Source organism: Stylophora pistillata, chromosome 11 (assembly GCF_964205215.1).
Source record: "Stylophora pistillata chromosome 11, jaStyPist1.2, whole genome shotgun sequence".
Classification (NCBI taxonomy): domain Eukaryota; kingdom Metazoa; phylum Cnidaria; class Anthozoa; order Scleractinia; family Pocilloporidae; genus Stylophora; species Stylophora pistillata.
In genome coordinates, this window is record NC_142529.1 from 17066868 (window position 1) to 17080825 (window position 13958).

Consider the following 13958-nt stretch of genomic DNA (forward strand, 5'->3'; position numbering starts at 1 on the left):
GGATCTGTTTGAGCGGTTGCTATGGAAACCAGCATTGTTAACGCGTCGTTTTCCACCAAAAAAAGCCAATGATTTCAAAGAAATCTTCACAGGAGTGACCAGAATAGATTTCAGGGGCCTGGTAAATAGTTAGGCCCTAAATGAGGACATTGTGTGCTGATACATGACGTACTTGGCATGAGAAAAACGTGTTCGCTTGTTTACGATCTATCTACTGAGAGTTGAAGCGAATTATGCCTCCAAAAAGGAAATTTAGGAACGTTAGAAGAAAAAAAAGGAGGTTTACAGGCAACAAGTATACTAAGAAAAGAAATTCTGAAGAAATGGAAGGAACTGATGATCAGGAATCAGTGAAAGAAAGCGAGGAATCAGACATCACCGATATCGAAGATGAAAAGATTCCGAAAAACATCACACGGAATTCTGATCGTACTAAATCGATGCCTGCTACCCTGAGAAAGTTGGACGATAAGTCTAGCGATTCTGGAGACCCTGAAAACGATGAGGAGGAAAAGATGGCAAGTATAGAGGGTTTTCGTTTGATTGATATCTCTGTACTTGCTTCAGTCTTCGAGTCATTTTGGTGTCCGATGTGTAAATATGGCCACGTCACGTTCGAGGAGGATTGCAGCGCCAAGATGGGTTTTGCTACTCTTTTTGTGCTAAAATGCACATCCCAAAAGTGCAAATACTCGAAGAGGTTTTTTTCCTCTGCTAAAATCGAAGGGAGTCAGGCTTATGAAGTCAACCGAAGAGTTGTCCTTGCTACAAGGAACATTGGAATTGGACACCAGAGTCTTGTAAAATTCGCTGCGGTGATGAACATGCTACCGCCCATGAACGAGAACTCTTATCGAGATCATGTTGCCACAATTCGCAATTCTGCGGAGACTGTAGCCAAGGAGAGCATGCAAAATGCAGCTGAAGAGGCAAAAGAATTTTATGAGCCAGGAGAAGATGGGGTCTTTGACATTGGAGTGTCAGGGGATGGAACTTGGAGAAGAAGGGGGTACTCTTCAGCTTATGGGGTCGTCACTGCAATATCCACAGTTACTGGTAAAGTTCTCGATGTGGAAGTAATGTCCAAAGAGTGCAAGGAATGCATGGTTTGGAGAAGCAAAGAAGGAACTGTTGAGTTTCAGGAGTGGTGGGAAGGACACCAGCATCTTTGCCAGGCAAACTATTTTGGTTCTTCGGGGTCGATGGATGCTTCTGGAATGCTTGCCATATTTGAACGGTCTGTTCAAAACTACTCTGTTCGTTATACAGAATTTCTTGGGGATGGAGACAGTAAATCCCACAAACTTATTGTTGAAGAAGCCGTTTATGGGCCTGTTGAAGTAAGAAAATTGGAATGTGTGGGCCATGTCCAGAAACGTTTGGGGTCGCGACTTCGCTCACTGAAGAAGAGAACTGGTCAGACACGTCTTCAAGATGGAAAGTCAATTGGCGGAAGGGGCAGGCTAACAGACAATGTCATTGATAAACTGCAAGTATATTATGGGAAAGCCATTAGGAACAATACTCATGATATCCAAGCTATGGAGAATGCTGTAATGGCAATTTGGCATCATACACAGTCAACTGATGATAGCCCAGATCACGACCTGTGCCCCCCTGGAGAGAGTTCATGGTGTGGCTTTCAAAGGGATGTTGCACAGGGGACCTCTGATTATAGACATAACCATCCCCTTCCAACGGCTGTGGCTAATGCCATCTATCCCACCTTTGAAGCCTTGAGTGAGCAAAGTCTGCTTGCACGCTGTCTACATGGTGGTACGCAAAACCAAAATGAGGCCATCAATGCCCTTATCTGGCAGCGTGCTACAAAGGAAACCCACTCTGGGCTAGCAGTGGTGGAACTTGCTACCTTCTTGGCAGTCTCACATTTTAACAATGGCACTATTTCTATCATTTTAGTTCTTCGAAACCTGGGAATTGACCCAGGATTTCATTGCATCAAAGCTTGCCGAAAGCAAGATCATAATCGAATTCGCCATTCTCGCCGTAAAAGCTCTGAGCAAGCCAAAAAAAGGAGAAAACAGATCAGAAACTTCAAAAAAGGTTACAGTGACACTTTAGAGGCAATAGAAGGACAACAGTATGGTGCTGGTGCCTTCTAACATTGTTTTCAACTCTTGACTGCTTGCCCAATGATCTTGTGAACTTTATTTGCTATTTTCTAATTTTCCGTATTTCAGAGGTTTTGAAACCTTGTGACAATAATATCTCAAAAAATATTTACGATAAGTAGATCAAATTTTCACAGCATCTCAAGTGTCAATAGCTGTGTGCAATGACCTATTTTTATAGTGTTTGGACTTCTCACTCATGGGTTATGCCTTGTAAATTGAAGTGTAGTCAGGGTTATTTTTTGGTCTTTCTTTGTTGAGAGCTAATTCATGAATGCAACATAGTACTTACCTCAAAGTAGGTCATTGCACAGCTGTGATACAGTACAACAAGCACCTGAAGTTTTAGCTCTATAGCATAAAGCAGAGTAGAGATATCTTTGCCAAAAAACATACCTATTTTTGTCTCTCGGAATTGGGTGTGGCTAGAATAAATGGTGTGGCTCCTCTGAATTTTATGGAATGCTCTCCTAACTTAGTGGAAAGTAATGGGTAAGACCTATTTAAGTTTGTGGCACAAGTATAATGATATGATTTAAAGTTTAAGTGTTGGTAAAATTGTTGCCAAAATGAGCATTTTTAGACTATCGAGCCACCTTAATATTTAATGACAGGAAATGATAATTATAGACATATTGTGATATATGTAAGGCTATCACTTTTTTACAATTTTCCAAAACTATATAAATGCCCTTTGACGTACAAACTGACCTAGATCATCAAAGTTTTTATATTTTATTTGTTATTTATTTCCCAATTTACAGACAAAAGCAATAAAAACAGCATTTTTACTTCAGTGGCATTACTCTGAATGTCATTAGTGGTGAATGAAAAGCTCTTTCTTGAACATCCCCAAAATGTCACCTCCACAACAAATTTTGGTCATGTCCACAACACAACATTTTTATTCTATACATATATTATTTGTTATTTATTTCCCAATTTACAGATAAAAGTAATAAAAATAGCATTTTTACTTCAGTGGCATATTACTCTGAACGTTATTAGAGGTGAATGAAAAGCTCTTTCCTGAACATCCCCAAAATGTCATGTCCGCAACAAATTTTGGTCACGTCCGCAACACAACATTTTTGTTAATAAATCCATGGTAACAAGTAATTTCTATAACATCTTTTCAGATTTATGAAGCACAATTACTATTGCATTTAGTTAGTATATGGAGTTTTTTTAAAAGGTTTTCAATTCACAGGAAATTTGAAGTAAACGAAAGCAATTCAAATCAATGGTTGTTTTAGGAGTCACATCCGCAACACACTTTGAAAAATTATTTTCTCTGGATCTCTAAGAGATAGTCAAAATGTTTTCTGGCAAAATAAAAGGTACTTCAGGGGTAATTTTATGACATGACTCATTTCAATTCAAATAGTGTGGATCTGACTTTAGGAGACATTTAATACCCAAATTTTGCCTCTAAATGTCACGTCCGCAACGTGGAATTGACCTTTGAGTGTCAGTTTTAGAATAATGACCTTACCAGGGCAACATCATTGCTCTTTTTAACAATTTTGGCCTACATACTTTAAGATATTTACTTTCCTTTGGTGAAATGTCTTCATTCTTTGCCACATAATGGGAAGGATATTGCCTGACTTTTTGAAAACATGCTAAAAACTCGGGTTCTTCAGGTGGTTTTGCCAATATTCTTTCATTTGTTATTTTTGTAAAATACAAGTGTGGGCTAATTGATTGGAACTGTATTTGATCAGGACTGAGCTAATTAAAAAGAAAGAAGTTCCAAAGGAAAGGTGATTAGATTCTCCTCTTTCTCACTGTCAAAGTATTAGATCATAAAATAGCACTTTGCCAAGATCAAGATCTGAAAGCTTGCATAAACTTTCAAATCTGTCACCCTCTTGCCATCTTTTCCCTGGTGTTTTCTCCTCTGTTGACATTTTTTTCAGGCAAAGATGGCTTATAGATAATATTATGGGTAAGCATGTAGTTGCTCGAATTCGTAGTCTAAATTCTATAAAAACTGTACTGATTTATACTATTTCAGTACACCTTTTTGGATAATAATTGCACAATCATGTCAATCTTCCTTCTGACATTAATTTTTTTAAATCTTGCACTGTATGTTTGCATCTCTAGCTATAGATCTTGCACATTAAAAAAAAAAAAAAACCTCCTTTATGAGAAGTCAACGTATTAACACTGAGTACAGCAAATGCCAAGGTTTATAATTATAATCTATTATTTTTCAGGAAAGAATTCCAGATCAGTGGAGTTTCAGGACATACATGGTGTATGTGTACCCAGTCTTGGACGTCAGCAAGTACTGCCGTGGGTTCATGAACAGAGTTGGTTATTACTATAGGATGTCTTCGTCCTATTATTACAGCTATGGAGATAGCAATGGTGTCAGCATTATTGAAATTAATGAACCATCACAGGAGTTTATCACGATTCAAAAGTTTGATGAAATAGACATTGTCGAGAATGATGATCCACAAGTAGGCAGCTACAGTGGTGAGTCACATGCAAAGCCAGGGCTAGACACCAACTTTTCAACTGACTAGCCAAGTGGCTAGTGACATCTTTGATGTTATGACAATTTTGGTTTGTTTACTAGTATCCAAACTGGCTTGTGGAAAATTGTAAACCACTAGACAAAACTGAATTTCTAGTAGTTTGTGGCTAATTGGCCACCATCGTGTCAAGCCCTGAAAGCCCAGTCGTGCAAAGAGTAGTACATGTAATACTACCTTTAAGCCTTGAATTCCCAGGAGCTATTAATAGGTACATGTAATGTCTCCCTGAAATATCCTTACAGTATCCGGCAATGCATACAGGTTATAAGAATACTCAATTTTATCAGGTACCGTAGAAGTTGTCATCTCGATCTAACACAAAAGTCTCATTACTAATTGACAAGGAGATTGAAGAAAGGTACTCCTTGATGCAGGATAGTGTATTTTAAGTGAACAACAATAAGAGTCCTACGATACAAAATTAATAATAAGCAAACTATGCTAATAAAAGTAACAGCTTTACAGGCCAAGCATATGTAAACAAACATATAAGGATAACCACACAACACTACCATTAGTAGACTTACAGAAATGAGGTGGTAAGTTCACATCCTATTGTTGATGAAACATAAAAATTTAATAACAAAATGGCTGACACCACTCAAGTTGGTCAGCAGTCTTAGTTAGTTCCCAGGCCCTGATGGCCAATGGGTTACACTAGGTGTGGAGGGGAGAATTATTAATCAGATCTTGGGAGTTAAAGGAGTAAAGGATTAAACTAGATATTTGATAAATTTGAATTCAATTTCCAACTAACTGAATTTTGCAATTATTCTAAAGAGTAACCTTACCAGATGAAAAAATTGTCTTCAATTGTAAAAAAGGTCAGCATTTGGCACCCCCATCTTGAACACTGCCTGGTAATGTAGTCTTGTACTCAAAAACCACATCATGTACAGCTCACAAAAAGTTTCTGCACTGATGTTAACTAAAAAAAAAGTTACCATTTGAACAACGAGTGTCTTTATGTGTAGCTCTCAATTTTTTTAAACATAGCAACAATAGGAAGGAGTTAGCTTTTTACACTAAAATGGAAGTAACTGAGTTGGCTTTTTTAGCAGATAATTTTCTGATAGTAGAATATAATGTGCAGTACCTATTGGACCTATTTAATGGCTTAGATAAAAATTATATGATTTCTGGAGCTTGAAAGGCAGTTATTGTCACCATTATCCGAGTTTTCACCAGTAGTGTACATATAATATACACTGTGCATGTCTGTATAGGACCACATGGCTATTGGGTGGACTTACTTACTCACTCTCTTTCTATTATTTTTTAGATGACAATGATGATTCCTACTCTGGTACTGTTGTTAAGAGAGGACACCAGTGGCTTCAGTGTGTTTCGGAGCGTTCAGGCCTTCCCTTCTGGCTGTTAACATCTACTCTATTCTTGTCCATTTTCTTCTTAATATGGTTATGTTGTGCTACAGCAACTACCACTCCAAGAGAAAAGGGCAAGGTACTGTCTTCAGTGTTGTGCACTGGTTTGTCATACAACTTGTACATTGTATTAGTCAACTTTGAACAAGAATCTTAAGTGTTGCAATTAATGTGAGAAACAAGGCCCTTCTTCCAATCTTTATTTCTCTCTAAGGGTGAGGCTATTGTCCGCTAATATGGGATATTTTCTGCTGCTTTGCATTGTACAGTTTTCACATGATATCATGCTCAACATCATCCAGTTATTGCATAATTATTATTGTATGGCAAAGTACCTCTAGTCTTGAGGTGAATCTGATTGTTTTGACTGGTTCTTCCTTGATTCTTACAAATTTAACAAGTTCAATCTGATAGCAATATGATACATTATTACATGACTTGGGCAGTCAGAGGGCCAATAACTAAAATCAACCAATCAAAATGCTCCATTGCCAGTCCAATATTCTCTAAGTATTGGACCGGGCACTGTCCCGAATGGTCCTGAATGTTACCACACTTGTGTCCCTTTGAACTTCAGTCGTATGATAAATCTCTGATTAACCAAGCTTGCTCGGGACCGTACTGGAAAAATATCGGCCCTCGGTCTTTTCTGTACGGACCAAGCGCAGCGAAGTCTTTACTGTCAACACCTCAGGCCAATATTTTCTCAGTATGGCCCTCGCACTTGGTTAATAAGATATATGTACTTTTATAAAGTGGCTTGCTTAAGCCATACTGAGGAGGAGTGGCCCTCATTATTTGCTCAGTGCATACTTGTATGACTTTGGGCCAATATTCCCCAGTACAGCCCTGGTGCTTGGTGTCACCGAGTAAGAGCTTGTTATTCAGTAAACAATGTACATCACTTTTACAGCTCTTAATTTCCTTGTCGAGATCTAACAGCTACCTGTACAGTGGTTATTTTAAAGCAGTTCACAAAATTTTGTCTTATTTGTGATGTGTTTTTGACTTGAAACCAAATGGTTTATTTTTTTTTAGGCTGCTGTTGTTGGTGAGCTTATGTTCTTAGATGATGATAGTCTGTTGGAGAAAATGCCACTGGTTAAAACTGATGAGAATGAGGATGCTGGCCCACTCCCTGTCAAACTACACATAGATGCAACAGTGTTGTAATGGAAATTTGATCAGCAAGTGATATCCCTCTGTACAATGATATTGTGATCCATAGAGTGAAAAATAGCAAAAAATGGTCAAAGTTTACTACTATACAGAGAACGTGTAGTGGTCATCTTGCCTCAAGAAAAAGTGTCTGAATCAATTAATCCTTTATTCCTTTTAATCCTCTTTCATTACAGAACGTGATCATGTTTGCCAAAAAAAATTTGTTCCTGCACAAGTTTACTTTTGATGTACTCTTTCATAATTAAAATGGATTACCTGTATCAATGAATCACAAGAATTCAAAGAAAGGTGGCTTAGTTCCCAGCAACTTGCAACAGGATGTGTTTTTTTTGTTTTGTTTTGTTTTGTTTTGTTTTTTTTTTTTTTGCACACGAATGGTACTTGTATCTGGAATATTTTCCGTATTTAAATGTTCACGGACTTTGAATGAGAAAATTTCAGAAGCTACAGTGATTAGAATTTGGTATAAGAACGTTGTCTTTGAAACTCACTTAGATTTTAATGTCTAGAAAGGAGTGAATCTGTAGTTTTGGAATTAATCCAGTTTTTTTTTATTCTGTAAATGAATTCAACAATACAGCTGAGTTAATGCATGGTGGGAAGGGAGGTTTGAGTTGATAACTTTAATAACAGATTTGTTTACTGACAGTACATATTTTGAGCTTAAGAACATGCTCAGGATAATTCAAGGTTATTAGAGGTTACGTTCTTAGATAGTTCCTTTCTTGGACGAAGTCACATATCCAACAAATAACCCTAAGGTCAAGGGATAAAGATACCAGAAAATTTTCCTTGATAATAATTTGTACTTTGTCAATCTGATAACTCAATAGTTTGTACGCAGTAGAGTGTTGTAACTTTAAATGAAGATGTTTTTATTTAATTATTTCCGGTATATTTTAATTGAGATATGTATTATATCAATCAATAGCCCATTTCCAAATTATCCTTGGCGTCTTTTTCAAAACGAGGCCTGGTGCTTAACCGTTCTTGTTAAAGTGAGTTTAATTTGCATGTGAATGAAAACTTATAATCTTATGAAAGGATGAGCACCAGGACTCGTTTTGAAAATGAGGCCAAGAATAATTCGGAAATGGGCTATTTTTGTTTTTGGGGAGGGGAAGGGAGCGGCGTTGTAGTGATAAGTTACTTTAATTTGTATGAACTGAATTTTTGAAATGTAGAAATAATTAAATGGGTTCAAAAAACCCAACTGAAATACCAACGTTGCTTAGCATAGATTGATTTCTCTTAACATCTGGCATAACACTGCAGACATCTTATATGGTTTCCACAAACACAGGTACTTGAATCACAAATTGGAATTTCTTTGTGTCTCAGTCACACAGGAAAGTTGATGTGTTGTTTTATAGTTTGGTTTTGTTTTTAGGTCGTGATGTTGATCTTGTTACAGCTTCAGAGAAAAGCTCTCTTGTGGTCTGCTTCCTCTTATTGGCTTGTCTATTTGATGACTGGTTATGATGAATATATGAAGTTCATATATTTCGAACAGCGGTTATAGATACGTACGATGCGCGATCCTCGCAGTGGAGAGCGCTATTTATGTACGGGATTCGAACCACTGACCTGTGCGATACTAGTGCAGCGCTCTACCAATTGAGCTAACAACTGGGAGCAGGCCGTTAAGTTGATTCGTAATAAACCCGTGATGATAAATCAGATATGATGACTAATATCAAGTTCATATATTTTGAACTGCGGTTATAGTTTCAGATGACTGTTTGTTTCTCTTTCACACCATTTGGCTCCACAATGAATCTGCTCAACTAATGGATTCCGTGTTTCAGTGCGTTTGTTTAGTAAGATTACCCGTGACATCAAAATGTAGAAAGAACAAGAACGTAGCACATACGGCCAAGCCTAGTGTGTCTGGTGTGTAGCTGTTCTGTGATATGATAATGAACAGACCCACAACAACATGGAATCTATTTGTTTTGAATATTAAGAAGAAAAATTTAGCGTTATCTATTTTTCTGTACACTAATAGATCATAAGTAATGAGCCAATCAAAATAGAGGTGCTCAATTCAGCTTCTTATGAATTGCAGAAACATGGAATGACGGAGTGATTTTTAGAGGTGACAGTCAATCGCTCTCCTGTGTTTTGGGGAGGGGATTGATTCAGAGGACGCTCTCTTACTTTACAAAATGTGCAAACAAATGTTTCATGACGAGTAAGTTATATAATACCTCAAGTTTAGTAGTACCAGTAATATGCAAACCTATCGTTAACAGAAGTTTTGTTTCAATCAAATAGTAAAATAATGGCTCATGGCTCATCGGTCTGATGAGGGAGGAAGGGGAGTTGGTGGTGTGACCCCTCCGGATCCTCCTCCTGAACCTACCACTGTTCCTACATAAACAGTCTCCTCTATAGCCATTTGTTTCGTCTCGTATAGGAGACTGATATGCATATAAACTCACCAACATTACTTTCAGTAGTGAAATTAACATACAATTCAACATTGTCCGTAGAAGAGCTCACGAGAGTCGTTTGAAGGGCTTTACAGATTGTCTCTGCACGCCTTATTCTTGTCCTTCACATTTAACGCTTTCTTTCCTTAAGAAAAAGGTTAACCAGTTTCCTATTTCCTTCTTCCTCTCAGCTTTACAGAAGTAACGCTAACCTTAGTTTTAGTAAGTGCTATTGCTTGTTTACCAGAGGATCTCACATCTCTTCCTTCATTTTTATTATACATGCAAAGCGCATAAGAATATTTTTATAACTTATGCGCTATATACGTTTAATATTTATTATTATTTTAAACCATCGATAGAGGGCTGGACTGTTGTGCGGGAGGTCGATGGTTCGAGCCCCGGCCGGACCAACACTAAAGGTCTTAAAATAATTGAGAAGAATATGCTACCTTTCTATAACATCAAGAAAGGGTTAGATGTTCTAGTCTTCTCGGGTAGGGACGAATAAATGGAGGTCCCGTCTCCTGCAGGGTTAGGGATAGGAGACGTTAATTTCCCACGTACGAGATTATTGTACGTGTGATGGATGTCCTCCCCTGGGGTGGGATGGGTTGGGATTATTTAGAGGGCCCCAGGATCACCATTTTAATTACTGTCACGTGCTACCCTCTTGAAATAAAGTCTATTATATTATTTCTTTTTTATTTCTTTCTTTCTATTATCTCTCTTTTCCCTGAAAAGCAGTACTTTTATTTTCATTTATTTTCATTCTAATAAGAAGTTAGTTCAGTTCGTTTAGATTAGGATTTTAATCTTTGTATATATTTTATAATGATTATAAAGTTTTAAGTTCTACATTTGTAGGTATATCGCTTGTATACGATTGAGTGGGATTTACCGTGTATAAATAAAGTGATCTATCTCTATCTATCTTCTTAAATTGAGCATATTATTTTGCTTTTCATGAAATAGAGAACGAAACACATGGAATAATGGGGTCTTTGTGACAGGAACCTAGTCAACCACGCCCTGATTCTGTTTACCGAGCGAAACCACAAAAATCTCTATGTCATTCGACATAAACACGCTATTGAACCAAAATTGAAGATCGAGTAGCATTGCCTACGTTTACAGGCGATGACGACAAATTTAAACAAGAAGTGGATTGGATTGTGGGAAACAAAAATGCTCTTCGAGTCACACCAAATAACTCACTAAGGTTTAATCCTATTAAGAACTCGACAATTTCTTCTCTCGCAAAGAGCAGCACAAAAACGTCTCGATGCATTCTTTTCACGAAGCCTGTCATCGGAACCGAGGCTCTCATGATTTTCAAAACGAGGTTTTCACACAACACTCAAATAATGCAGTGAGGTCTAGAGCGTATGTTCTAAAGGAAGTTGCACTTAGGCTATGAATGACTCATGACAAGGTCTTTCTCGACCCTGATTTTATTCCAGCCTAGTTACCATTTAAGTTAAAGTCCGCCGGTACATTCTTATTGTGGATTGCTGCGTTCACATCTCCTTCATTGTCCCGTATCCGCTTTACTTTCTGTTAATTTAGCATCTCACAAAACATGTGTTTTCCCCAGTTTTGGTTGAATTTTGTATTCACCTCTCACTTAGTGTTTGTTATTTTCACATAAGATTTGACTTTTAATAAATATTTGGCGCACTTTTTGTCCTCTTGTTACTGTTTGTTGCGTCAATATATTGCGCTCTGATTCATACTTTTTCTGTTTGATTTTAACGTTAGTGTCTCGCGCAATAGGTGTTCCGTTTTTTGTAGGTTTGACAACTATTAAAGTGGGTAGTGCACTATTTGGTTTCTTCTCTGTTTGATTTAAACTTCTTATCTCGCGCATTTTTTTATTCATTCTCTGTATGATTAAAGGCTGATAGTTTCTAAAGAAACTGTTTAGGGCTGCGTCGGTGGGGGTAACGAAATAATTTGGATATATCAACAAAGTTGAAATGGTAAATTGGCCATCATAACGATTACAAAAGCTAAGATTTGACTTTTAATTAGCTATTGTAATCGTTACGGTGGCCAATTTACCATTTCAACTTTGTTGATACATCCAAATTACTCTGGTATGATTGTTGCGTTACAATCGTGCGCTCTCTTTCTTCCATTCTCTGTTTGATTATTTTGATTATTGAGTTATTTAGTCGCGCACTGTTTATTACGTTAGTATTTCTTCCAATTTCTTCGCATTCTCTCTTTTACTATTATGTTGCTTCCCATTCCAAGCAGTTTTGTCTTCGATCTGTTTGAGCATCACGCTTCAATTCCATGCACCTTTTTCTCAACTGTTCGCCACACTATTACTACCGCGCGCGCAATGTTTTTTTTTTTTTCTTTGAACTATCATCTTACTTAGCGGTGCAAACAGCTTTATCACCCCTTGATTTTGCTAAAAAAAAAGAACTAAAAACTGGATCATAATAGTTTAGATTAAAGATTGATTTTGGATTTTTCATCTGTGATTGGGACTTGAACTAAACTACAACTAATTTTTAAGTTCAATTACCCCATCCTCATTTATTTTAGTCCCCTAACGGCTGAACTGCGGCTTTCAGTAGTGTCACTCGCTTTCAATTCTGCTAGAGTTACATAAGCATGTGAAAACAGTTACTTGACCCTGAAAAAAGGAAAAACGGTTATGCAAAGAAATACCAGTGTTCATTTAAAGACGATGTCTTGGAAAGATACCATTTGTGTAGTTGTTAGTCTGTTTCTGCCCTCCCTCATAGTTGTCCTTTTTGAGTTCTTAATTCCTAAAACAAACATAACACATTTGTCACTATAACAACTTTTGAAGCATACAGTTCAAATTTTCTACAAAAAACTTTTTGCAGTATGAAAACTTGATTTATGGAATTATTTAGTAAATAAGCCTCTTCTGGCAGCTGCTGTGTCGGCTGATAATGTCCGCGGCTGAGATAATGTTCGAAAAATGAATGTTTGGCCGAGAAGCGAGGCTTCGAGGGCAAAAGTGATATTTTGAGGATAATCCCTCAGCCAAGGACGTTATCAGCCAACTTGACAGCAATCCAGGAAGGGTTTTATTTATTTTACAACCCTCCCATTAATTTTTCGTATCTCGCTTTGACAGCTCTTTTATTTTGAATATAAAACTCAGGGCCTAGATGTTCGAAACCCGATTATTGCTTATTACCCAGGGTTAAATTTTAATCCAGGTTTCTTTATTTCTCTGCTCGAAAGCCGTTTTGGGATAATTTCCCCTATCGTTTTTGGAGCATTCATTCACCAAATTGTAGACATAAAGATTAAACTGAATTCTATGTTCAAGCTTTCAGATATGATATAAAATTTCACACTAACCCGGATCATCTTAACTCAGCTTTAAACAACCCAGCCCAGGACCAATTTAAGAAATGATTTATCAAAATCGGCTCCGTGTAAAGGATAAGATAATTTACTTTTTCTTCAAATTTTATTTATTATGAAGAAACAGAAAAAAACAGACAGAGAAGCTAACATTGTCCACAACGTAGTCACCTGAACAAGCATAGGTATAGCTAATGTTACATATGAAAATCGTTCATTAGAACTAGACTTACCCTATTTTCGTAAAATCAAATGTCACGTTATCTCCCATAAGCACAAATGGAGCCCACTGTTTTTGTTTGGAAAAGCCATTGCTTCTCAACCATGTTACGGCCCGGTGAAGAGATTCACTGGCACTTTCTCCACGAACAAGGTGTTGGTAAAAATGTTTCATGAGCTTTGCTGATACTTCTTCCTCTGTGGCCCACGATAGTACCAACACTGAACGTGCGCTGGAAGCTAAGAATGCTCGAGCAATTCCAAGGATTCCTTCCTTTTTAACCAATCCACGCCCACTGTGACAACTGTTGAGTACTACCAGTTTAGCTCGCAGTTGTACTCCTAAAATATCGGTTGCTGTCAGGAGGTAGTCTTCTTCTTGTGGAATACTGTCATAATTGGTGGAAAGGGCAATCTCTCCTCTTTCGGCATATCCATGTGCGGCAATATGAATCAAACTAACTGAAGGTATTGCTTGAAGTGCCGCCTGCTTTGTTGCGCTTTTTCCTAACAAAGGTTGAACGCCCAGCACTTGACCAACCATCTCTACTTCCTTATATGCGTAAAACAATGGTGTTATGTCCTGTGGTCGTCCTTTGTAATACACTTTGCCAACCGTGGGATCACCCAATACCAGTGCACCAGTTCTACTGTGATAATCCACTGGACATTCCTGAATGAGACGAAGAGTCG

The 13958-nt window shown here is 37.6% G+C and overlaps 2 protein-coding genes across 2 annotated transcripts in view; both read left to right on the plus strand.

Moving 5' to 3' along the window:
• Positions 1 to 2585, plus strand: part of LOC148720343 (uncharacterized) — a 2750-nt gene extending 165 nt beyond the window's left edge. The window contains exon 1 of the mRNA XM_088738273.1: positions 1 to 2585. This exon is cut by the window's left edge and continues 165 nt beyond it. Within this exon, the coding sequence (XP_088594399.1) occupies positions 234 to 2123 (1890 nt within the window). The 5' untranslated portion in view covers positions 1 to 233 and the 3' untranslated portion in view covers positions 2124 to 2585.
• LOC111343992 (transmembrane protein 59) overlaps positions 1 to 8476 on the plus strand; it is a 13041-nt gene extending 4565 nt beyond the window's left edge. Inside the window, exons 4-6 of the mRNA XM_022951197.2 lie at positions 4358 to 4622; positions 5967 to 6148; positions 7108 to 8476. Of these exons, the coding sequence (XP_022806932.2) occupies positions 4358 to 4622; positions 5967 to 6148; positions 7108 to 7242 (582 nt within the window). The 3' untranslated portion in view covers positions 7243 to 8476. The remainder of the gene's footprint in view (positions 1 to 4357; positions 4623 to 5966; positions 6149 to 7107) is intronic.
• The last annotated feature ends 5482 nt before the right edge of the window (positions 8477 to 13958 follow it).